Source organism: Syzygium oleosum, unplaced genomic scaffold (genome assembly GCF_021117445.2).
Source record: "Syzygium oleosum isolate NSW1041296 unplaced genomic scaffold, Sole_v2.1 Sole_v2.11, whole genome shotgun sequence".
NCBI classification, from domain to species: domain Eukaryota; kingdom Viridiplantae; phylum Streptophyta; class Magnoliopsida; order Myrtales; family Myrtaceae; genus Syzygium; species Syzygium oleosum.
This window is the reverse complement of record NW_026607495.1, coordinates 6,061,068-6,085,768: the sequence shown is the minus strand read 5'-3', so window position 1 is coordinate 6,085,768 and position 24,701 is coordinate 6,061,068. Positions and strand designations below refer to the sequence as shown.

At 40.2% G+C, this 24,701-nt stretch overlaps 1 protein-coding gene and 2 pseudogenes across 1 annotated transcript in view; 2 read left to right on the top strand and 1 right to left on the bottom strand.

Moving 5' to 3' along the window:
- Positions 1-5,098, bottom strand: part of LOC115693288 (disease resistance protein RPV1-like) — a 55,148-nt gene extending 50,050 nt beyond the window's left edge. Inside the window, exons 1-2 of the mRNA XM_056315745.1 lie at positions 4,106-5,098; positions 2,144-3,239 (exon numbers count right to left, since the gene is read on the bottom strand). Coding sequence (XP_056171720.1) covers positions 2,144-3,239; positions 4,106-4,836 — 1,827 coding nt within the window. The 5' untranslated portion in view covers positions 4,837-5,098. The remainder of the gene's footprint in view (positions 1-2,143; positions 3,240-4,105) is intronic.
- A 7,795-nt stretch (positions 5,099-12,893) lies between these two features.
- Positions 12,894-16,252, top strand: LOC115693287 (putative F-box/LRR-repeat protein At3g18150; annotated as a pseudogene).
- A 781-nt stretch (positions 16,253-17,033) lies between these two features.
- Positions 17,034-20,522, top strand: LOC115693285 (aquaporin PIP2-7-like; annotated as a pseudogene).
- Positions 20,523-24,701: the final 4,179 nt, after the last annotated feature.

Sequence of the window (24,701 nt, the reverse complement as noted above, 5' to 3'; positions counted from 1 at the left end):
AGTGCAAAGCATTTTTGAAATGAGAAAATTGAAGCTATTCTTGACTACAAGCCTACATGGAATAGCTTTTCCTTGCCCCCCACCCCAGGAATAACTATTTCTTATTGTGAGAGAATATTAATTTCTAATCTATTTTTTAACAAAATGAAGGAATAATTGCTTCATCAGAATAGATTGGAAATAAAATAGTTATTCTTGAGAACCAAATGTGTAGCAAGCTTTCACAAAAAATAAAAAAAATAAAAAATCAATTATGCGCAAGAAGTAAAGAAGGAAGATTTTCATAGATATTGATAGGTGAACCACATAACAATTTGGGAAGGAATTAGATTTCAACACCTAAAAGGAATCCAAGAGAAGAGTAACTATAAAAAAAGAAGGAAGAAATCTTCAACAGAAGTAATCTACTCACATTAGTGATTTCCCCCGTAAACTTCCCACTCAAAATATCAAGATACCCTATCTATCTTCAAGATTTCTTTGTGTGTGTGTGTAACTTTTTTCAATTTAAAAATCGATAGCTAAAGTTTGGCCAAATCCCGGAAATAGGCCCAACCTTTTGTACTTGGGACAAAAGTAGGAAAACCTTTCAAACGTCTATAAAGCCTAACCTTCAGCATCCGCAACAAAAATAACATAACCTTTCAAACGTAATAAAATAGCCCAACTATTTAACCGTAGAACAAAACCGACACTTGTTATAAATTTCATCCATTATCATTGTTAAATCGCCATGATATTCTTACATTGGTCATTTTGCCAACGCATACAATGAGCCATGTCAACGCACACCAAAAAAAACGGCATGTTTTATTTTATAATCTTGTTAACAAACTTTGTTTATGATCTTTCTTACAAAATTTCCGGATTTTTGTAATAAAAGAAGAAGTCATTTGTGGTCATGATTAACGTGGTTCATTGTGCATGTTCACACAATGAGCTATGTAGGATGACGCGGGGCAATTCAAAGTGAGTAGGAAGAATTGTGGCAGGTGTCATTTTTGTCCCATGAGTAACAAGATGAGTTTGAAAGGTAATGTTATTTTCGTCCATATACAAAAGGCAGGGCTTCTTTTTAAGATAGTGCCATGGATGAAGAGTGAAATGGAGTCATGCAAAAATACTGAAATAATTATATAAAAATGTACCTTTTTAGTTGTAAAATTTAGCTATACCATTTTACTTGTATATAAAATGTACACCATATTCGTTTTTCTTTTGGTTAGTTTAGTTTATTTAATCATGTAGTATGAAAAGACGTAATAAATAGACATTGACTTTGAATTTGTTAATATATGAATTGGCTCATGAGATTATACATGGGTCGCCCGTTGAGATCGCAAATAAGTGCTAGTCTTTTGAGCAACAACTTGAGTCAACCCAAATGATGGATTAAAAGTAGTAGAGTCAAAATTATGATTAATTTGACAAATGCAAATACAATCACATACTTAATTATACAAAATAGAATTTGAGTATTTATCTCTTGGACTTTTAATGAAGAAAAATTAAAACATTTCTCTTTTTAATGATTGTTGCATAAAATACGCTTGATGTTATATATATACATACATATACCCACACACGCACACACACACACACACTATATATATACATTATGTATCGGAATTTCTGTTCCTATCTTATTCGGTAAGTTTTAAATCAGTTGTCCTATTAATATTGGTAAATGGAATTCCCAACATAATATAACATAAAATAAGTATCCCTTCCATTCTCCATTATGGAATAATGACTAAAATTTCATGAGAAATGCGGGCATTGTTAGTCCTATTATATTAATTTTACAATCTAGAGATTATAATTCTATGATTTATATATCCTGAGTACTTATGATTTATAGTAGCATAGTCAAGTTATTTAATGCGTGTGTCGAAGATGTAAATGAAGCAATCATAAAAGTTCAAGATCTTTTCATAATATGCACTTTAAGAAAAATCTCAGGTAACACAACAATACTTCTTAAGAGAGAGCAACTTCCCTACTTTCTAATCAAGTCAATGAAACATTCAAGGGCAATTATAGTATAAGTTCTCTGTTCACTAGAGCAAGCAGCAAGTAGAGGACCATCATTACTCTAACAGTAGAACATGGACTAAGCGAGCAAAAGGAACGAAATGGTTACCTTATTTTCCTTTAGCACTTTCTGGACTTCCTTGGAGTCCCACAACCTGCTACGGTACTGAGGCTCTTGTTGGTTTTCCTCGCGAACTATTTCCCTTCCAAGATCTCTCAGTTGGTCATGCATTATGAACTCGTGATGATCTCCAATTTTTATTAATGACATGAATCTCAATTCTTCAATTCCCTCTTCTGGAAAAAAGCCACAAGCGTCCCACATATAGGATGTGATTATTCTGTCGGTGCCAATGAAAAAACAAGCAATATCCAAAAATATTTGTTTTTGTCCATAATCTAATTCTTCATAACTTATCCTTAACTTTTCTCGCACTTTCTTATGAGGGACTTTTTTTAACTTGTCTATTGTACCTCTCCAGAATGCTGGCTTTTTTCCGCACAAAGATGAACCTAAAACCTCAAGAGATAAGGGAAGCCCTCCAGTGGTAGTTATAACATCATGAGCAAGGTCCTCAAATTCACTTGGAGGAGAATTACTTCGAAATGCATGTCTACTAAACAGAACCATAGAATGATTCTCATCCATTACCTCATGTTCATATTTGAAGTCCACCCCTTCATTGTCAAGAACGCTAACTTTTCTAGTGGTTATAAGGATCCTACTTTCAGAAGAAAACCAATTATGGTTTCCAACCAAAGCCTTCAATTGATCAACATCATCCACATCATCAAGAAGAATAAGGACTGTCTTATCTTTGAACTTGGATGAGATGAACTTAATCCCGTCATCCTTATTAGAAATTTGATTCTTTTGATTCAATATATCAGAGATTAGTTGATTCTGCAAGTACTCAAGTCCATTACGTTGACATGATTCCCTAATATCTGCAATGAAGCTACGATACTTAAACTGATCGGAGAGCTTGTTGAGGATGGTTTTAGCAAGAGTCGTCTTACCAATGCCTCCCATTCCATGGATTCCGATAAATAGGGTAGCACTAGAATTATTATCTACAAATTTCATAACCTCCTCCACATGACCATCAATTCCGACCAAATTTTCAGGAATAACCAATGCAAACTCTTTCTTCAGCTCCCTCAACACTTTTTGGACGATCCATTTCACCAATTCTCCTTCATACCTATCAAAAGTTACGAGTTCAAACATGTGGCAACAGTCATTTTATGTTATTTATCTAATGAGAACACAATAATAAACAAATATGGGATAAATTGAAAAACTTAAAAAATTGCTTTGGTCACACCTCCATGCGAAGACCAAAGTAGGAAATGTTGGGGGTTGCTTCGCATGGCATGCCCTAATCCATTTTTACTTTGACATAATTTATTGAGCTGGAAGAAACTTGAGGAAATCACAAATGAATTTTGAATTGAATATGTTATAAATTTGAATCAAAATTTAAACTTGTTGTTTGTTAAAGCTATCAAGGATGACGTGGATGACAGGATGTAACTTTAAAAACTTTCTAGAGTTTTTGAATAAGAAGTCCAATAAGCCAGCCCTGTAAGATAGTCCAACGATCTCTCAATAAATATGACATAACTTCTGATGCAAGAGAAATTCGTGTCCTGTAATATCAATCTGGAAAGTTGTTTGAAGTGCTATATAGTGAACTACCTTAATACAATTGAGGGAATTTGTCCTTATTTGTGCAATTCTACATAATGTGACGTACACTATAAACATGAAAAAAAAAATGGCACAATGTTTCAAATCTTTGGATATAAGAGTAAAAATTCATTAAAAAAATTTTATTATTCAAGCGAATGAGATCATAACAATAAAATCTATAAATAGATTGGTCATATCATTAAAGCAAAAAACAAAAACAAAAAAGAATAACCTATAGAACTCATGCGTGACAGGATCTTACTGTTTTTTAATATATATAAAAGAATGAAAATGAAGCAGGTGAGAATCAGAACAACCAGTAAACACCCATACATATTATAAGAAAGTAGAGAATGATTTGATGAAAACTTTTACCCATCGGCTTCGTATCCTTTCAAGGTGCTGACCGCAAGGAGTGCTTTCTTCCATTTCTCCAAAATTGTTGGGTCGAAACTCCTCTCAAGCGAACGCTTTTCACGCTCATGAAATGCATCTCCGAAACTCCCGATTTGATGTCCCACATCTGCTGGTTTCACTTTGTAGAATATAGGCAACACTATCTGCCTATTATTATTCTTGCACTCCATTATTTGAACCAGTTCATCTAGGCACCATTTGCTCGATCCATAATTCACCGAGAGAATGGGGATCAGGATCTTACTGTTCTTGATGGCAGCCAAAAGATCTGGGCCGATCTCCTCGCCTTGGCGGAGCTCGTTATCGTCTCTAAAAGTACAAATTCCAGCATCAACGAGCCCAATATAGAGGTGATCGGTGAAGCCTTTTCGAGTATCTGGACCTCTGAAACTCAAAAACACCTCATAGCAATTCCCAGTTGACGCAGTCAACGAACTAGATGTACCGTTGCTAGTTTCTGTCGGAGACGAACTAGATACACTGTTATTCGTTTCTGTCGGAGATGAACTAGATCCACCGGAATTAGTTTCCGTCAGCGCAATCAACGAATCAGATGCGCCAGCATCAGCATCTCGCGCATTTCCACGCGCACTAGCTTTCTTCTTATTGAGAAAATAGAACGCAAGCCCGGGGAGAAGGATCAGTGCCACGAGCTCGGCGAAAGAATGCCCAAAAATGAGAAGATGCATTTCGTCTTTGCTCCGACTCTGCCCTTGATTTTCGCTCTCAAATCTGACGGAGAAAAATCCAGAATGCCTGCCTCTCAGGAAACGGGAAATGCCTTCTCATTGCCCATCCTATTGGGGTCTGTTAAAATTTCAGTACACATAAAGCGATGGATTTGTTGGGGGAAGATGAAAAGTGGAGAGGGAGAACGACTTGGGACGAGACTGTGACATGGATTTGCGGGAGAAGATGAAAGGTGGGGAGAGAGAGAAAGAGAGAGAGAGGGGGAGATTCGTCGGGTCACATATTTTCCAGACAGGTGCTCGGAACAGATAAAAACATCAAAGCGTCACGACAGGAAAGAGGGCACGCTTGGTCCACTGATTGCACCATGGAACTGTCCTTTTCGAGTTTGTTTTTGTTGAATATATTTAAACTCTAAATCCCACTTAGAAATTTAACATTCTCTCTTTGAGCCTTTTAAATATTATACTGTGCAACCAAGAAACTTCATCTTTATATTAAAATGTTGTACTATTAATAATTACTTATTCTAAAAAATTATGTTTTTACGCGTGTCGAGAATCATAAAAAAATTTCAACATGCTATATATATTTATTTATTTATTTTGTACCCGAGCACAGTGAGAAGATTTCTTTTCAGCTCTGATTCTGCCTTAATTTATCCTTTAAATATTATAAAAAAATCAAAATGCCTTTTTGCTTTTGCTTTTACTTTTGCTTTATTATATATTTATTTGATGTATCTGATCCAACCAGTAAGAATGTACCAATAATTCAAACATGTCAAGCTTGATATAAATTAATAATTCTTTGACCAGGACCACTGACCATGCATTTACAGCCGTTGCCTTCATGTGGTGGAAGTTTCAACGCACAGGAGAATGCAAGGCGATCCTACCCAGGAAGAAGAAAAAATGTGAGCAAGTTTCGATGCAAAGCAATGAAAAAAATAAAACCAAAAATAAAAGACAATTGCAGTTATGGTATCGTAGACAAGTGGTCATGGCAATATCTTGATTTGTATTGTCGTATCAAACCGATAAATTTCATTTCGCTATCAAATTATTGTATTATCAATGATCGATTATCCTAAAGTCTTTGGACAAAAGCTCTAAATTAATTTGTTGAACATATTTATGAAATCATACCGAAGTCTCTTGTGAAATTATCAAATATCTTGAATGGAGATCAATGAAAGATGAAATTTGTTTTCCTATTGTTTTCGCTTCAATTATTTTCAATAAGGCTTTTGTTTACTAATTCAAAGTCCAAAAGCCCCGCTGCATATTTTTGAAGGCCTAATTCCAAAAAAAACCCTCAACTTTACATTTTGTCCCAATTATATCCTGAACTTTTTTTTGTCTCAAGAAAAACCTCAAACTTTTATCCGAGTCTCAAATCTGTCATTCCGTTATAAATCTGTCCAATTAACGTCAGAAAAAAAAAGAACCGGTAGCTGCGGCCGTGGCCAAGCCTTCGCCGGTGGCCGCCGCCATAGCCGCTGGGAAGGAGTGGCGGCCCTCGCCGGCCCGGGTGAGTCGCCGGCGAGGGCGTGCAGCCCCCGATCTCGGGAGGGCCGGTGGCCGCCGCCACGCCCGCCGAGAAGGAGCGGCGGCCCTCGCCGGCCCGGCGAGTCGCCGGCGAGGGCGTGCGACCCCGATCCGGGAGGGCCGGTGGCCGCCGCCACGCCCGCCGAGAAGGAGCGCGCGGCCCTCGCCGCCCGGGCGAGTCGCCGGCGAGGCGTGCGGCCCCGATCTGGGGGGGCGGTGGCCGCCGCCACAGCCCGCCGAGAAGGAGCGGCGGCCCTCGCCGGCCCGGCGAGTCGCCGCGAGGGCGTGCGGCCCCGATCTGGGGAGGGCGGTGGCGCCGCCACAGCCCGCCGAGAAGGAGCGGCGGCCCTCGTCGGCCCGGCCGACGAGGGTCGCCCAAGTGAGGGCCGCCGCTCCTTCCTAGCGGCTATGGCCGACGAGGGTCGCCCAAGTGAGGGTCGCCGCTCCTTCCTAGCGGCTATGGCGGCGGCCACTGGTGAAGGCTTGGCCACCGCCGCAGCTGCCGATTCTTTTTTTTTTTTTTCTGACGTTAATTGGACGGATTTATAATAAGAGGGAAGATTTGGGACTCGGATAAAAGTTTGAGGTTTTTCTTGAGACAAAAAAAAGTTCAGGATATAATTGGGACAAAGTGTAAAGTTCGGGGTTTTTTTTGGGTATTCGGCCTATTTTTGAAGTATTCTTCCATTTTAATTGATATTGAGCTTCCTTCATCAGCCCAAAAGAAAGCTCTCGTAAGAAGAGAAAATAGATGGGGGCCCACCACTTAAATCTTATTTTTTCAGTGAAAAATAATACTTTTGGCACGAATGCAGGCCCACCATAACCTTTTTCCTTTCGTCCTAGAAAATTAAGAAACTAGAAAAGACGCGCATAGATATCTTTATCGCATTGGATAATAGTTTTATCTCATTTCACTCATTAAGATCATAACATTAGGTAATGGTATAGTGAATATTTCCAAAGAACACAAGAAATCCTCAAGTTTTCGGTTTTATATTTGTATAAATTGATAATGTTTAGAACTTAAATAAAGCTTTTTCAACCATAGAAACTTAAGAATTCTAATTCCACAAAGTTCAACAAGCTATTTCCTTACCTACATAGTATCAATAATCACCTCATATTTCGGATTACTATAATTTAAAAAAGAGTTAATATAACCAAAAACCTCAAACTGGCATGTGTATGACAATTTTACCCTGTTTTGAAAAAGTGACTATAAAAAACTTCAAACTGGTACACCTATGATATTTTTATCCCACCGGCCACTTTTGGCCGGCCGGCAATGACGTGGACACCGGCCGGCTGACGTGGTAATATTTTAATTTTTTTAATTATTTTCGATTTTTTTTAATTTTTTTGACTTTTTTTTTCTCTCTTTCTTTTTTTTTCCTATCTTACCGGCGACCTAACAACCAACCAGAGCAGCGTACTCACCGGCCATGGTGACGGCGAGATCGGCTGAACAGCGGCCTCACCATTGCTGACCTCGCCCGCGACGGCGAGGTCGAGCGGCCGAGCAGTCATGGTGAGGCCGCTCGGCCTCCCCCAGATCTGGGCAAGGTTGAGCGGCCATGGCCGCCGCTCGACCTCGCCGTCGCACAGATCTGTGCGAGGTCCAGCTGCCCCTCGTCGATGCGGTCGTCGCCAAGCCACTCTGGCATGCTCTGTCGGAGCGGGTTCGGCGGCGTCGGAGGAGTCCGGACAACAGGAGGAAGAGGCGGCGGCGGTAGCAGCTTGGAGGCCTCCTCAATGGAGGAGCTGCAGAGAGCGATCCAGGGCGCGATCGCTCACTGCAAGAACTCCATGCTGCAGAACAACTACAAGGTCATTATCAGCAACGAAATCTGAACACCCCCCAAGAACCTCAAAGACGAAGAAGACGGTTCCATCACGAAGCCGCTCCGGTGGGCGTTGCTGCTTCATCGTTTTCATGAAGACGGGTCCATCACGGAGTGGCTTGGCAACGACCGCATCGACGAGGGGCAACTGGAACTCGCCTATATCTGTGCGACGGCGAGGCGAGCGGCGGCCATGGCGAGGCCGCTGCTCGGCCGACCTCGCCCGCGTCGGTGACGGCGAGGCTCGCCCTCGCCATGGCCGGCGAGGCCGCTGCTCTGGTCGTTCGCGAAGAAGATAGGAAAAAAAAAGAAAGAGAGAAAAAAAAGTCCAAAAAATTAAAAAAAAATCGAAAAAAATTGAAGATAATTATAAAATTTTAAAATATTACCACGTTAGCGGGTTGGCGTCCACATCATTGCCGGCCGACCAATAGTGGCCGGTGGGGTAAAATTGTTACATGTGTACAAATTTGGGGTTTTTTGTGGTCACTTTTTCAAAGCAGGGTAAAATTATCACATGCGTACCAGTTTAGAGTTTTTTGTGGTATTAACCCTTTAAAAAATAAAATACTTAATTTCAAATATGTTGAGTTTCTATATATTTTTTGAAATCAATAATTTTGAGTTTACTTTTTTTTAATATTATGAAATGATCATGCCCAAGCATGTTTTAAGATAAATTTGTTACTGTGTTTGGACAAAATTATAATCTGGAAGAGTACAAGCTCCCGTGTACAGGCTTATGTGGTGCCTACATGCAGAAACCTTATAAGATAAGAAAGTAAGCCTTTGATCATCATATTCTTGTGAATGTTCGATTTTAATCCTTATAAATTATTTTAGTGACAAAACCGGTCAAAAGCATATTTGTTAGATTGATTAAATTCATTTCCTTAGATAATCCAAATCAAGCACATATTTGTGTGCCATTTTTTTCTAGTGAATTGAATAAGCGAACTAATCTAGGTGGATCGATTCCTAATTTTCTAAACAAACACGATTTTGTTTTGGATATAATTTTCCACATCACTTTGCTGAAATAAATTTTTTTACTGACATAGAATTGTTACGTCATTCAACTAACAATGTTTTTTAACATTGAATTAATGGAGGCAGATTTGAGATTGGTTAGTGATTTGTTTAGATAAAAAAATGTTCGAGACATATTTAGGACTGGATCTAAATCTTCTTTGGTCAGCAATTTGTTAACATGTGAGAGTCATTTTGTTGGAAAGTGAGTTTCCTCCGAAGAGGGTGGCCAGTGAGAATCCTCCGTCATTATCAATCGTGACTTTTGCAAAGTCTCCAACGTTGATCACGTTTACACTTTAAAGATACAATGGTTTTTTGACGCTTTGGTTCTAACTCGAACAAAAGTTGTTCAACTTCAAAACAATGGTGAACTTGATTTCGGTTTTGGCTTTGAAATGAAACGATGGAGAAATTTAACTGTGAGCAGTAAAATTTTTGGAAATTTTTTTTGGTCGAAAAATTCTTGGAAATTAAAGTGCAAAGGAAAGGGGAACTTGGAAGACTCTCTCTCTCTTCATTTTTTTCTTTTCACCTTCTCCCCGAGAGTCTGCCTCCTCTATTCTTCTTTGGGAAAATCCCAATTAAGGACATCAAGTGGAGCATTTTTCTTGAAAGAGGACCCCAAGTGAATTTAGTGTCAAAGAAGGGCCTGAAGTGCCCAATCAGTCTCAAATAAGGACCCGAAGTGCCAAAAAAATCTCAAATAAGGGCCTGGGTCGCCGGGCGGCCAAAATGCCTGCCGGCCGGCAAGAATGTTACTATTCCGGCACCGGAACAGTAAATTTGTAATTTTATTATTATTTTTTCCTTTTCTGTTTTTTTTCTTTTTCTTTTCCTTTTCTTTTTTTTTTTCTTCTCTTCCTCCGCCGGCCATAGCCGGGGCCGGTGGAGGTCGCCGGCCTCAGGCGAGGCCACCCTCGCCTGGGCTGGGCGAGGTCGGCCTCGCCCGCTTCTTGGCGAGGGCTCGCCCGGGCGAGGCTCGACCTCGCCCGAAGAACGGCGAGGTCGAGCCGGCCGCTCGGGCGAGGGCTCGACCTCGCCGGCCGGGCGAGGCTCGGCCTGCCTCGCAAGGCGAGACCGGCCTCGCCTAACGCCGGCGAGGTCGAGCCTCGCCACGGCCGGCGAGATCGAGCCTCGCCGATCCGGGCGAGGGCTCGGTCCCCGCCGGCCGGCGGCGAGGCTCGACCTCGCCGGGCTGCTAGCGAGCCGGAGGGCCGAGCCTCGCCGATCTGGGCGAGGCTCGACCTCACCGGCAGCGGCGAGGCTCGACCTCGCCCGGCCGCGAGGTCGAGCCTCGCCGCCGGCCGGCGAGGTCGAGCCCTCGCGGGCCGGCCAAGCTCGACCTCGCCGTTCTTGGCGAGGTCGAGCCTCGCCTGCCGGGCGAGGCGAGCGAGGTTGAGCCTCGCCCGGCCGGCGGGGGCCGAGCCCTCGCCGACGGGCGAGGCTCGACCTCGCCGCAACGGCGAGGGCGGCCCTCGCCCGACGCCGGCGAGGGCGGCCTCGCCTGAGGCCGACGACCTCCGCCGGCCCTGGCTATGGCCGGCGGAGGAAGAGAAGAAAAAAAAAACAGCAAAGGAAAAAAAAATTAAAAAGTACTGTTCCGATGCCGGAATAGTAACATTCTCGCCGGCCGGGAGGCATTTTGGCCGGCCGCGCGACCCAGGCCCTTATTTGAGACTTTTTGGACACTTCGGGTCCTTATTTGACACTAAATCCACTTGGGGTCCTCTTTTAAACAAAAGGCCCCACTTGGGGTCCTTAATTGGAATTTTCCCTTCTTCTTTTTCTTTCTTTTCTTTTGCGGGACCACTTGTCAGTTTTTTTTTTATATTAAAGTTTTCTCTCTTTTGCCGACCATGACCCTCTCCCTGTGTTTCTCTTTCTTAGCCGTGAAGAAAAGCTTCATCGTTTTCTTTTTTCGAGCTCTCTTTGGCAATGATTGGATGCTGAAAAATCCCCACCCCACTTGGCCGAGAATCCCCTGCTTTTTCCTTTGCCCAGATTTTCTTGTCTTCTTTGTCCGTGAATTCCGGTCTCTCAATGCCGAGAGTGCCCCTTTGTCAAGATGGAAACTGCTCTTTCTTGACCTCATTCTCAAAGTTCTTGTTGTTATTGGAAACTCATTTGGAACTGAACATAAAACTTGAAAATGTTTTTTAGACATAAAAATTGGGGATAGATTTAGCATTGGGTCTAAGACTTAAAGTGAGGGTTTTTTGAGATAAAAAATAAGTTCAGAATAAAATTAAGACTTGAGGATTTTTAGCAAATTGGGACAGTATCAAAAGAGGGAAGAGAAAAAGTAGAGGAGCGTCACCCGTTTTAATCATCTAGGGGCAAATTTGTAATTAGATAGCATATAATTTTCTTTCTGCCCCCTCTCGATGGCCGGGTCCCACCGGTCCTTGCTCAACTTGAGGCCACCGCTCTTCTCTACCAAGTTTTTATTCGTTTCTTATTTTGAATAAGTGACTGGGCCCATCACTCTTCTCTCTACTTAATTGTCAAGTTACCATTTAATCATTTATTCAAATTTATTGATTTCACAATTTCTTAATCAACCCAAACCAAATTAATAAATCAAATTTTTCAAATTTTTCCAACCAATATTTCTGCTTAGTTTAGTTTAGCGATTGCAATTTTCCTTAAACACCTATAATTTGTAATGCGTGTTAATTCAAATATTTATATCATCGAATGGAGCTGATAGGTGCAGTTTTAGTTCATTTGGATTAAATATAACTTTATATAATACTTAAACATAAATGCATGCGGTTCCTCTTAAATAAGGAGGGGTAGCTATGTTAATAAAAATGTTAGATAGGTTTTACTTACCACTCAAAATACACCTAAGTATTAGAGGTGTCAAAATGGGTCTTAAACCCATATATGACCAATTTAAAAATAAATGGGTCACTTTAATTTTAAAGAGTTAACCTTAAATGGGTTTTAAATTTTAAAGCTTAAAGATAAATGGATATAAATGGGTTAAGTTTGGAACCCATGTCCAACCCACCCCCTAGACCCATCCACACACTCTCTCCCTCTTTACAAAGGTACTCGTTGCTAATTAGTGATGATTTCTGACACGAGTAAAGGACCTAAGATATTTCTTTACATTCTGATCGTACCTTCTTGTCCTCTTGTGTTTGAGTTTTGACGTATCGGATGTGTGTTAACCGGTGAAGCAGGATAAGATAGGAGAACATCTCTAATCCTCTATCTAGTCACTCTCCAGATAGAATGCACAAATAATTTTCGTATCAATCCTGTGATCAAACACAGTCTAAGTTATCATGAAGGTATGAAAATAACTGTAGTGCTTGGGGATGAACTTAACATCCAGGAATTGTGGGTAAACATTATTTATGCATTATTTACTTTGGGCGTGTCTATCTCTGACAATGTCTCTTTTTAAATTTCTATGTAGGACCCTTTTATCATGTGCTGGGATGTTTGGAAGGCTGTTGATGTTGTTTACAAGTGAGTATTGTTTTCTTGTGATAGCAAAGCTCCTATATCTATCCAACTGAATAACATATTTTTACTGAAATGTTGGGTCATTAGATGAGGAAGTGGAATATTTCCTGCTAAATATACCTTTCCTAAGGAAAAGTTTTTTCTCTCAAGTATTCACTGTCGCTATCCTTATTGTTTTTCGAATCATTGGAGTGACTTCTTTTGTCCCTCGATCCGCGGATATACTTTGCTGTTGAACCTCTAGGTCGACATCTTGGCACAGGCGGTCAGGTATCATGTTGGTTTTACATTTACATTGACCTTTTTTGTCAATCATCTACTCTTTCTAACAGTATCTGTCTTCAGGATGGTCTGGTTCATATATATGATCTCCAAACTGGGCAGTGGATTTCAGGCTTTCAGGCTGCATCAGGTAAAACAATATCAGTTAAAAGGGCGACATTGACTTCAGTTTCAGTCGCCGTCGACACAGAAAGTGAAAATCCTTAGAAAACTTCGAATCCATGGTGGATACCTCTATGCATGGCGCCATCCACCGCAAATTCTCCGGCGACCGGCCGAGTTGCACTGAATGAAACCGACCTCCTCCTCATCCAAAACGAAGCAGAAGCCCTAGGGATCTCATCAGCACCTCGCCGGACGCCGTGATCCACCACGTCTTCTCGTTTTTGCCCCTCCGGGATGTCGTCAAGACCAGCGTCCTCTCCAAGCGCTGGCGGTTCACTTGAACCACCATTGCCCACCTCGTCTTCGATGGCGGAGGGATTGAAGACCGGCTTCGCGGTACCTTGGGCTTCTTGTCCCTCGTCAAGAGCGTCTTGAGCCAGTGCACCTCCCCCACGGTGAAGAGGTTCCACGTCACCAGTTTCAAGTATGAGAAGCCCCACCGCTGCACAGTCGACCTCTGGCTCCGCTTTGCGGAGCGTCGCCGCGTGGAGGATCTCCGCCTGAGGTTGAATTTCCTGCCGCCGACCTTCCATATACTGCCGCGGTTCTTGTATTGCTCAAGTTGGTTGGTATGCCCGGAAGTCAGCTGCTGCAGTTTCTCGTTGGGTAGGACTAGTAGCTGGCCTTGCCTTAAGGTCCTGTTGATCGAATTTTCAGATTTGAGGGATGATATCCTTGAGGGAATTTTCAGGAATAGTCCTGTTCTAGAGTCTGTTCAGTTGCGCGAGTGCTGTGGCGTGAATAACATTATGATAGATTCAACGAGTGTGAAAGAGTTCGTACTCGCCGGCCTCAGTTCATATTGCACGACCAAAATTTGGGCCCCGAATTTGCTGTCGTTGCAGGTGTCAAGGGGCTGGTGTCATCGTGCTGTCTTCAGACTTGACAATATATCTTCTTTGGTGAAAGCCGAGTTAGATTTCAACATTACGACTGATTTGTCTGGTGACGAGAGGGTTTGCTGTGACTTGTTGAAGGAAGTTCTTGAGAAGCTGTGCGGAGTTCCTACAATCACCATTGGCGGTTGGTGTTTGCAGGTATGAGCTCGATATTTTCATCATTTATAAGACTTACTTGTGTTGAATGGTGCTGTGATTAGCACTGTTTAGTGCCGTGGCATTCTAGTCTTTCGTCAAGGGGAACCATTGTGCATTCATGTGTAATTAATTGTTAGCAGATAGGATGATTCATAACTTTGTGTTCGCAGTTACTACGTAATAACTTATAGTGAACCTTGGAGCTTCTTCCCTCTGTTTAATTTTAAATAAATGGATCTGGGATCACTCAATTAGGGACAATGGATGCCACTAGATATTGCTAATTATAATGGATGGTACTCAAACACAGCATTCTTAGATGCTTGATTTTGACGAGAAAAATGCATGAAGAGAATATTTGAAAAGGTTACATTTTCCATTCATTCTTTCAGTTTGTAGATAAAATATAATTATCTTGAAATATGATGAAGAGTAGTGGACCTAGTCATCTTAGGTTGACAAAACCGGACCATGCTCTCTTGTCATATTAGGCTGTTGTTCCATAATCATCTAACAAAGTATTCTCACAATATTCTATAATGACAACGGATGGATTTACTTGGAAACTTCTGTCAACAGCGAGGTTTGCTGTCTTATGTAACCAACCACAAGAATTTTCAGATCCTTAAAAAGTATCACAAGTTTTACATGAGAAGCATATGTAAATTCTTAAAGGGATTCACTTGTTCATTCTATTTGTAGTATCCTTATCGGTCTTTTACCGGCTGGGAGATAGGGTCGAAGGACATCGTAGTTGGAGGGACTGTAATTTTGTTATTCTTTATTCGTGTTAAACAGGAAATCTAACATTAATTAAATTTTCTTTGTTGTTTTCTCAATGTGTTTAGATTCTGTCCCTTTTGGAGATGGAAGGAGTGCCATCTCCATCGTCAAAATGTCAGAATCTGATACTACATGCACCAGTTAGTCCAGGGGACCTTCCCGGGATAGCATACATGCTACAAAGTTCACAGTGCCTGGAAAAGTGTCATAAGCCTGACTGACTTCCCCCTATCGGTGGTTTGTTCCTTTGCTATATTAATTTCAGTTTGCTTCCTGTGCTGGCTTCCTCTTTGCATGAATGTTAAAATGAATTAAGACTTTAGAAGCACATAAAGATGATAAATCTCAAACTCTTATTTGTTCCAGCAATCGAGATTTGCCCATGACTCTGTCAGTCTACTCGACATTTATGCAGGGCCATCTTAAGCTGTTTTAGTTCTTGTCCTAAAGTGACTGCAGTGTTGTACTGGAGATTCTTTTGCTGCCATGTAAGGTTAGGATCTTGAACTAATAGGTTAGAGATGAGCACCTAGAAAGAGAAGATTTTTTATTGTGTGGACTAGTTTAAGAGTTCAAATTGATGAAGACTCGATATAAAGTAAAACTGAAATCTAAGGTGGACAAATGAAAGTTGTTTATTTGAAATTTTAGTGAGGCCAGGAATTTCTTTTTATTTATTTTTTGTTTCTGTGGATCGGCATCTAATGTGCATCTTATGTGAAGTAAGTTTCTTCAATGGGGTATCTATGTGCAGTTAGGGATTGACAAAGAATTTAAAGAACGCATTAACTTTGATGAAGAAGATCTTTTGTGTTCACAAAAGGGGAACTTTCGGTGTTTGGCGAAACATCTCAAGAGAGTTGAGATCACCAGCTTCGAAACTGATAGATATGGGTTGAAACATCTGCTCGCCCTGATTAAGTTGCTTTTTTGGTGATACATTGGCGCTGGAGAAGATGATTAACAAGGCTGAATTGCGCACACGACGTACTGCCGTTCATCCGGAACTACTTGGTGTGAGCCGAACTGTGCTAAGCTATCGAAGAGCTTCAAAAAATGCTGAAGTTATCTTCAATTATCCTTTCGAATAGGTGTCCTCATAAAAGCATATGAATATCTGGGTTTCTTTTTGATCTCATGGCAAGGGTATGTTGCCCTGAGCACCACGCTGCTTATTTATATTCACTCTCTTTGGACAGTAATGTTACATGCAGTACGACAATATTAGGTTTTTCACATGTATCTAATTTGCACCTGTTTCAAGTTTTACTTTAGTTGTATATATGAACCTCTTATGGGAAGTGTTTAATATTAGTGTTTTAAATTATCAACATATGAATGGGTGGTTTGGTCAAAGACATACTGGAAGTACTTCTTTACTGCCCAAAAGAAGATAAATTCGTTTTTCTTTTTTGGTCGAAAAATAAATTCGTATTTTAACTTAACCTTTTTTGTGGTTTAGTTTGGTTCAAGCGGATTCTTTTCCCCTATTTCAGGGTTCGATTTGGTTTGACTTTTGGAAAACCAAAACAAATTGTGTTACCAATAGTCTTTCTGTTAGCTTAGTTAGGTTTTGCTGGATCTTCACAGAACGTTTTTTAATTTATTAAAAGTCATGTGATATTAAAGACCTGGTCTCTATGCAATGTTAACCACAACGAAGGCTTTCTAGGAAGGAATTTCATTTATTTTCTCTACGAAAGCCTCACTGTTTCATGATGACATCTTCATTGAAAAATACGGATGCTTTTCAATTATTCTGTAAGCACGCTCTTAAATAAAAAACCTCTTCAAGAGGAATTCTCCTCTTTGGTGTGGACATTAGTTTGGCTGCCAAAGGAATTCCTTTTGTGTCGTTAGTTCATTTTAACATGGAAAGACCAAAGAGGTTCGGAACTCTGAAGAGAAGATATGAACATTCAAAGGACAATGCCAAAAAGATTTATCTTGATGTTGCATTTCTGTTTGTATGGGAAAGCACGAGAAAATACCTTCTTACTTGTGCCGCAAAGGAATTCTTCCGATGGCGAAACTAATGTCTATTGCCAAAGAGGTGAATTCCTCTTGAAGAGGTTTTCCTTTAGGGTTAATGCCATCAAAAATCCCAACCTGGTATACTTGTAACAATTTTACCTCAAACTTTTTTTTTTACCACCAAAAACCCCAAACCGGTACATTTGTGACAATTTTACACCTAAATTTTTTTTTTACCACGAAAAACCCCAAACTGGTACACCTATGACAATTTTACCCCAAATTGGTACTTTTATGATAATTTTACCCTGAATTTACCAAAAAAAACCCAAAACTGGTACATCTGTGATAAATTTACCCCCTTACTATTTTTTTGACCACAAAAAATCCCAAACTAGTACACCTGTGATAATTTTAACCCGAATTAATAATTTTTTAATATTATTTTTTATTTTTTCGAATTATTTTATTAATTTTTTATTTTTTCTTTTCTTTTCTTTTTCTTCATCTTCAACTCTGGCCGGTCGCTGGATCTGGCGAGGGCGGCCCTCGCTGGTGTCGGGCGAGGGTCGCCCTCGCCATATCTAGCAAGGGCAACCCTCACTTGAGTCGGGCGAGGCCAGCCCTCGCCCGTTGCCGGTGGGGCCGACCTCGCCTCGCCGGCTTCCGCCTTTGGCCGGTCGCCGGTTCGGTGATCGGCCAGAGTTGAAGATGTAGAAAAAGAAAAGAAAAGAAAAAATAAAAAAAATTAATAAAAAATTCGAAAAAAAATAAAAAAATTAGATCAGGATAAAATTATCACATGTGTACCAGTTTGGGATTTTTGGTGGTCAGAAAAATAATGAGGGGTAAATTTATCACAGATGTACCAGTTTGGGATTTTTTGTAGTAAGTTCGAGATAAAATTGTCACAGGTGTACCAGTTTAGGATAAAATTGTCACACATATACCAGTTTGGGGCTTTTGGTGATCAAAAAAAAATTCGGGATAAAATTGTCACAAGTGTATCAGTTTGGAGTTTTTTGTGGTATTAACCCTTTCCTTTAAGAGCAAGCTTACTAATAGTTGAAAAGCATGGCCATCGTTCATTTGCTTTGCAATAGTAATTCCTCTTGACATTCACCATCATGAATGTCACTAATCCTATTTCCAATAGAGATCATGATGATCCTACTTCCTTAACCAACTTGGATCTCTAGTTGATGAATTGATTTGTGTAAAATCACCGACATTGTCAAGAATAATGAGAACCTTCAAATTTCAAAATTTGTACTCAATAAAGTTGGTACCTTCAGGAGGAGATCTAAGTGTACTATTCTCCTTTGGTTGCCACTAATTAAATCTTCTTGGAGAGATAGGACTCCTTTTTTCTCGATCTTTCAATGGATATCTAAGCTCCAGTGTGCGGTTGGCTCGCTAAATCTCCGGTTCCCATGCTCCCATAAATTTAAGACTAAACCTGGGCTACTGTTGTGCATTACTGCGTGTTGGCAGATCCATTAGCAAGCTAAGGAACTTAGTTTCTTTGAATATCGAGTTCTGCAACTTCGTGCTAGAGTTGCCAAAAGATATGGCTTCCTTAAAAGCTTTGAACGAGCTCTACATCGACGAAACTTCCATTAAAGCAATTGCTTTCCCAGAGGGTCCATATAAAATTATAAATACCGAGTGCTTACAACGGTAAATTCTTCTGTGTTTAGGATCAAATGGTAACTCAAGATCTCTTTCATAGTTACCATTGGAGGACACTAAACTCAACGACCTCCCTTTTTCTATCGGATTACACTACTTACACGTGTAAAACCATTAAGATACACTTGTCCTATAAATGTGCAAAAATGTGCTCAAAGGAGTATTAACGCATGTAAATGTATCTAAGCATGTGGTGTTAACCTAGGTAAATGTTAAATTTTTTTTAATAAAATGTCTAAAAGTGTGATGCAAGTGTTGAAAGGTTCAATGTTCAATTTGTGATCAACATGTTTATTATTTGTGCCTACACATGTTGCCCATTCATGACATGAAATTGATTAAGCTTTAACCGAGCACACTTGCCTATGTGTCGTGTAAACGGATCTTGTACAAAATTGCCAATCTTAGTTAGAGGTGACACGACTCTGAACTATGGTGAGATGCAGTGGGCGGAGAGCAGCAAGTGTGGCGACTAGTGTGGCTACCACCGACTGCGATAAACTTTGCCTTTTAATTCAATATTATATTATCAATGTAAATGAGATCTCCTTTCTCCACCGACTGAGAAGACTTTGGTGGGAGGGGTACATGTCGATTCCAATGCAAGGTAACAGATGAAGATAATGACTTCAAGAAAAGGGAGGGGGGAAAATGATGCGAGACATACGTCACCGTCGCCACCATTATCAGCCATAAGAAGCAGGCCGGGCCTTGCGACGGCGTCGGCATCTTAGGCATCGCCTGGGCCTTCGGCGGCATGATGTTCATCCTCGTTTACTGCACTGCTGGCATATCTGGTGCGTTATACGACTTTCGCATGTTCAGTCCCTCTAGTTATTTCATGCTATGGTCTTCAGGGGTTTGTGTTTTCTGTAATGTTTCTCCTCGTTTCGACACAGGTGGGCACATCAACCCGGCGGTGACATTGGGGCTATTTTTGGCAAAGAAGGTGAGCTTGATCAGGGCAGTGTCGTACATGATCGCCCAGTGCTTGGGCACGGTCTGTGGTGTAGGATTGGTGAAGGCATTCATGAAGCCCTACTACGACTTGCATGGGGTGGTGCCAACTCGGTGGCTCCGGGCTATGCCATGGGTGCGGCCCTGGGTGCTGAGATCATCGGCACTTTCGTGCTGGTTTATACTGTGTTCTCGGCCACTGACCCAAAGAGGAGACCTCGCGACTCTCATGTGCCCGTACGTACTGCTTACTAGTTGCTGCTACTACAAACAACTATGCCCTTCCTTCCAAGCTGTTCTTTTGATGAATGAATTAGCTTTTCTGATGAGATGGGGTTAGCTTTTGGGTGTGCAGGTTTTGGCTCCATTGACAATTGGCTTTGCAGTGTTCACTTCACCTGGCCACCATCCCCATCACCGGCACCGGCATCAACCCGGCTAGGAGCTTTGGTGCCGCCGTTATCTACAACAACCACAAAGTCTGGGATGACCAAGTAAAGCCCCTCTCCCTCTCTCTCTCTCTCTCTCCCCTTCCTTAAACCAAGCTTTACTGCATGAATAACACACATTAGGAGCTAGTTAAAACGCGCGAGTCGTTTGCATTTACGGCGGCGAGAACTTGGATTCCTCCGGTTCGATGACCCCTTTTTATATCCAAAGATGTTATGTGCGCATTTGGATTTGATATTATCGTCAAGAGATAGTGATTTTAGCCTAGTATTAATTGATGTTTGCGAATGTGGATGTTCATGAGCAGTGTATCTTCTGGTTTGGACCATTTATGGGGGCAATAGCAGCAACATTATACCACCATCACATCCTCAGAGCAACTTCCATCAAGGCTCCCAGAGCAACTAATATCGAGGCCCTTGGCAACCCTACCAACTAAAATCTTTCCTTTTCGCCGTTTTATCCCGTTTGTTTGTTTTTCGTGAATGGGAGAGAACCATGATGATGGACCTCCTCTTGATTTATTGATCCCATTTATCATTATTATTGCTGTTATTATTGTTCGTGATGAGTGGCGGAAGTGTTTCCTTTTTCTTTCATATTCTATCCCCCGCGATCGCGTGCACTCCTGTCGAAAGCCGACCCGACAACCCTAATCAAGTCAAGTGTAGAGACTGTAGGGGACTTGAATCCTTCAACCAAGACTCCTAACTATGAGCAAACATTCAGTATATAAACTAGAATTGGACTTAGGAACATGCGCGATCAATAGGGAGGAGGATGAACATCCTGCCTGTCTCTAAGGAAATAACACACTTAGTACTAATAGGACGAGCAAAAGAATGCTCGGACGATGTAATAATACTGATGAGGTTTCTGAGTTGGCTGTCTTTCCATCTTCATGTGAAACATTGTAATGCCTTGACTGAGGGCTGAATCGCTACTGATCTTTGGAAAGAAAGCCAGGGCGACAAGAGGGAGAGAGTGGGGGGAGAGGTGAAACGACGAGTGTTTGGAGGCTGAGGTGGGTGAGGCGAGATTTGGAGTTCTCCATATCTAGGTCTCGACGAGCTCTATGGCCATCGTCAGCGTCGTTCGGCTAGATTTAGTTGGAAATATTGAAATTTTCTGTTACTTCCTCCAAATTACTAGAATTGTGACTATTAGAAAAACAGTTTTATGGGCATCCAAAAATTCTCTAATTGATCCGGTCTGTGCAAATATTCATGGTATAAAATTCTGATTTGTAGCCTTTGAAAGGTTTGGTGAGATTATTGATGACTAGCACGATCGAAATTTGAAAAAGTATCTAATTTCTATCTGTTTTTATGGAGAGTGGACTTATTTTCTGCAAAATTGAGCATTTTTTTTGGATGTTTCAAAGGCTTTAAGAAATTTTTGGACCATTGGGGGTACTTATCGGGCCCTTGGACTGGAATTTTTGTAAATTCCGTACTAAACGGGCTTCTTGGCCCAAGAGAGTTTAGCCGCTATTTCTGAGGGTGCAATTTCTGAAAAAGGGTTACAACTTGCATCGCATTGTTACTAAAAGGTAAAATTATTTTGTTATGATATTGGATCTGGTATTTGATAGATTTTCATGTTGGTGTTATTTTGGATATACATCGAAAATGATCATATGGGTGAATTATTTCAAATCATTTATTAGCACGTTGGATATCATCTATATCGATATTGGATTGATGCACATAGTTGACATATGTATTAAGAGATGAGATGTGTTTGCCGATCAGCTCTATTTTGGGCCTTAACTACAGCTGATATGATTTCTGGGGATTAATTACAGTGGGTGTAGTTTCTAGGCGGCGTCACCTAATGAAGTGTGGTCATATGTTCCGACATGAGCAACTGGTTAGGTATCTGTATGCTGAGATATTTCGATGACATATAAGGTGTGACCTTACATTATATGCGATTTAAAAGTGATACTTATGCTAATGTGGTGCGCTGCATAATTGATACAAAATTTACATTATTCACTGCTCGAGTCCAGTCATGGTTCTGCTCATCCATTTTGATATCATTTCAGGTTGTGAATAAGGAAACTTAACCAAGTCACATAAAGAGCTATTTGGAATGGCGTGGGACTCTAATTTTGATTACTCGAGTAAGGCCTATTAAATGGGATTTCACGAAACTCTCGTTTTTAATCCATTCACGACATTCTGAACTTTGTTATTATATTCATTCGGTGAAAGGTTTTTATTAAATGATCATTTTCGTATAAGAGCTATTATTGGTTGAAGGCTTGTTCCATTTATTTTATAAGGAACGGCAGGCCATTCCCTAAATTCTAGGTTTGGATTTGGAGTGTGACGGTAGGTGTCCAAAAATAGTGAACCTTCAAAAGTCGACCAAAGAAAAAAACATGATTTATAAAATATTAAAGAAATAACATGCATAGTAGCCAAAATTCTAGATTTTATCCAGCTTTAACTTTGGCCTCCCTATTTTATTTTATTTTTTCGAATGGCCTCCCTTGGTTAGCCGCTTGAAATTGCCCTTATTTGTTTACAGGGCTAATTCCAAAAAAAAAAAAGGTATCAACTTTACGTTGAGTGACAATTCTAGTTCGAACTTTTTTTAATCTCAATAAAAGGTACCAACTTTTACTCAAGCCTCAAATTTGGCCTCCGTGATGTAAAATTTTCAAATTGTTTAAGCCAAATCTATGATTTAAGTGAAAGTTTGTGATTTTTTATAAGGCAAAAAAAGTTCAGGCCAGAATTGCCACTCAAGATAAAATTGATTCTTTTTTTTTTTGAATAGGCCTTTGTTTACGTGGGTCGAGAGTGTATTAATAAGCCTATATTATCGGAAAATAAAAATTCACAATTTTCTCTTTTAATAAAAGAGACCAAAAAATAAATAAAATATTAGAGTACCAAGAGAGATTATAGAATGAATTCCTCCGAGCAAAATTACTACTGATAGTCCTTGTAAGCACATCTTCTATTGGATGGTGGGCAGAATTTCAATTTTTGAATAAATTTAGGGACTTTATTGAAATATTTTTCGCGTCACCTATCAAACGTCACCGTATTACGGGAACGCGTCAGAGGATAAAGCTTGAACTCCAAGATTGGCCACGTAACAACAGAAAGCCTAGCAGCCTTTGGCGTTGACATAATATAACCCTCCTAACTCGCCTAGTTTTACAAATCCTTAATTTAATCACTCCACTACCTTATACAAATCCACACGCATTCTTTGTTTTATAATAATAATAATAATAATTATCATTATTATTATTATTATTTTCATTATTATAAATAAAATTGGCCACGTACAACGGAAAGCCAAGGTCGAAGTTCGAGCTTATAATGTGTGTGATTAGAAGTGATTGGTGGAATTTTTTTTCTTATCGATGTAGATTATAACAAATAAGGATAAGTGCACCACAAGTCCTAAAACTTATCACGAAATTGCAATTAAGTTATAACACTTTCAAAAAGTGCAATCAAGTGCTAAAACTTGTTGAATTACGGTAATCAAGTCCTTCTGTTAACTTTGTTACAAAAAATGCCTACGTGGTGTTCTTTGTTAGTTTCTTCCCCAAATCTTACTTAAATTAGATTTTAAAAATATTAAGAAGGGTAATTTTGTTAAATAAAAAAAAACTCCCTCACTGGTGGGTCACCAATGCCGAGGAGGGCCGGCGGAGGTTGCCGAGGCAGGCTGAATTTGTTTGGGCCTTACAGGCTGGTGCAGCAATTTATTTCATCATCCGGAAGGAAAGAAATGTGGCACTTCATGGAGGAACAACATCTTCAGTTGACAAAGTAATGAACAATAAATGTTCATTTCTCCATCAGACTGCATATGTCCTCCTTCGTTATGTTGAGGAAGAAGGCATTGTCGAAAGATGATCAGGATCTTTTGGAGGGAATACATGATCACAACGCAAATTTTTTTCCGATGATAGGTGTCGGCGGCGGCCCACCAGCGACGGCCCTGTTGCTCCTTTTTTTTTTTTGGAGCTCGGGCTCTTACTTTTTAATAAAATTTAGCTTTTTTTTTTTTCAATCTAATTTAAGTAAAATTTGATGAAAAATTAATAAAAAATGTCACGTAAAAGAGAGGAAATAATAAAAAATATCGAGTTAGTATTTTCCGTTATTCAAATTAACAGAGTTAATGGAAGGACTTGAGTGCACTAATTTGACAAGTTTTAGGATTTGATTGCACTTTTTGAAAGTTTAAGGACTCAATTGCATTTTCGCGATAAGTTTTAGAACTTATTGTGTACTTGTTTCTCTAAAACAAATATCCGAGCATGTCCCCATTGATAAAAGATGGGGTAGAATAGATTTACCTCAAACTTGCGTTAAAGGCGAAAATAGCTTAATTATCTAATAGGCGAAAGGCGGAAAAAATATATATATATTTTAAAACTTACATGCAATTTCATGAAAATACGGGGGCGAATTGCTAAAACCGGAGAAAATGGAAAGAAAAAAGAAGAAGAAAAAAAACTCTAAACCGCAACGTTTCGCGGAAATGCATGAAGTCACATTTCGCGGAACATTATGTGCTCCAATGATTACAAAAGAGGTCCAAGTTCGTTGATGAACTGTTTTTCTGTCTGATCCTCTCT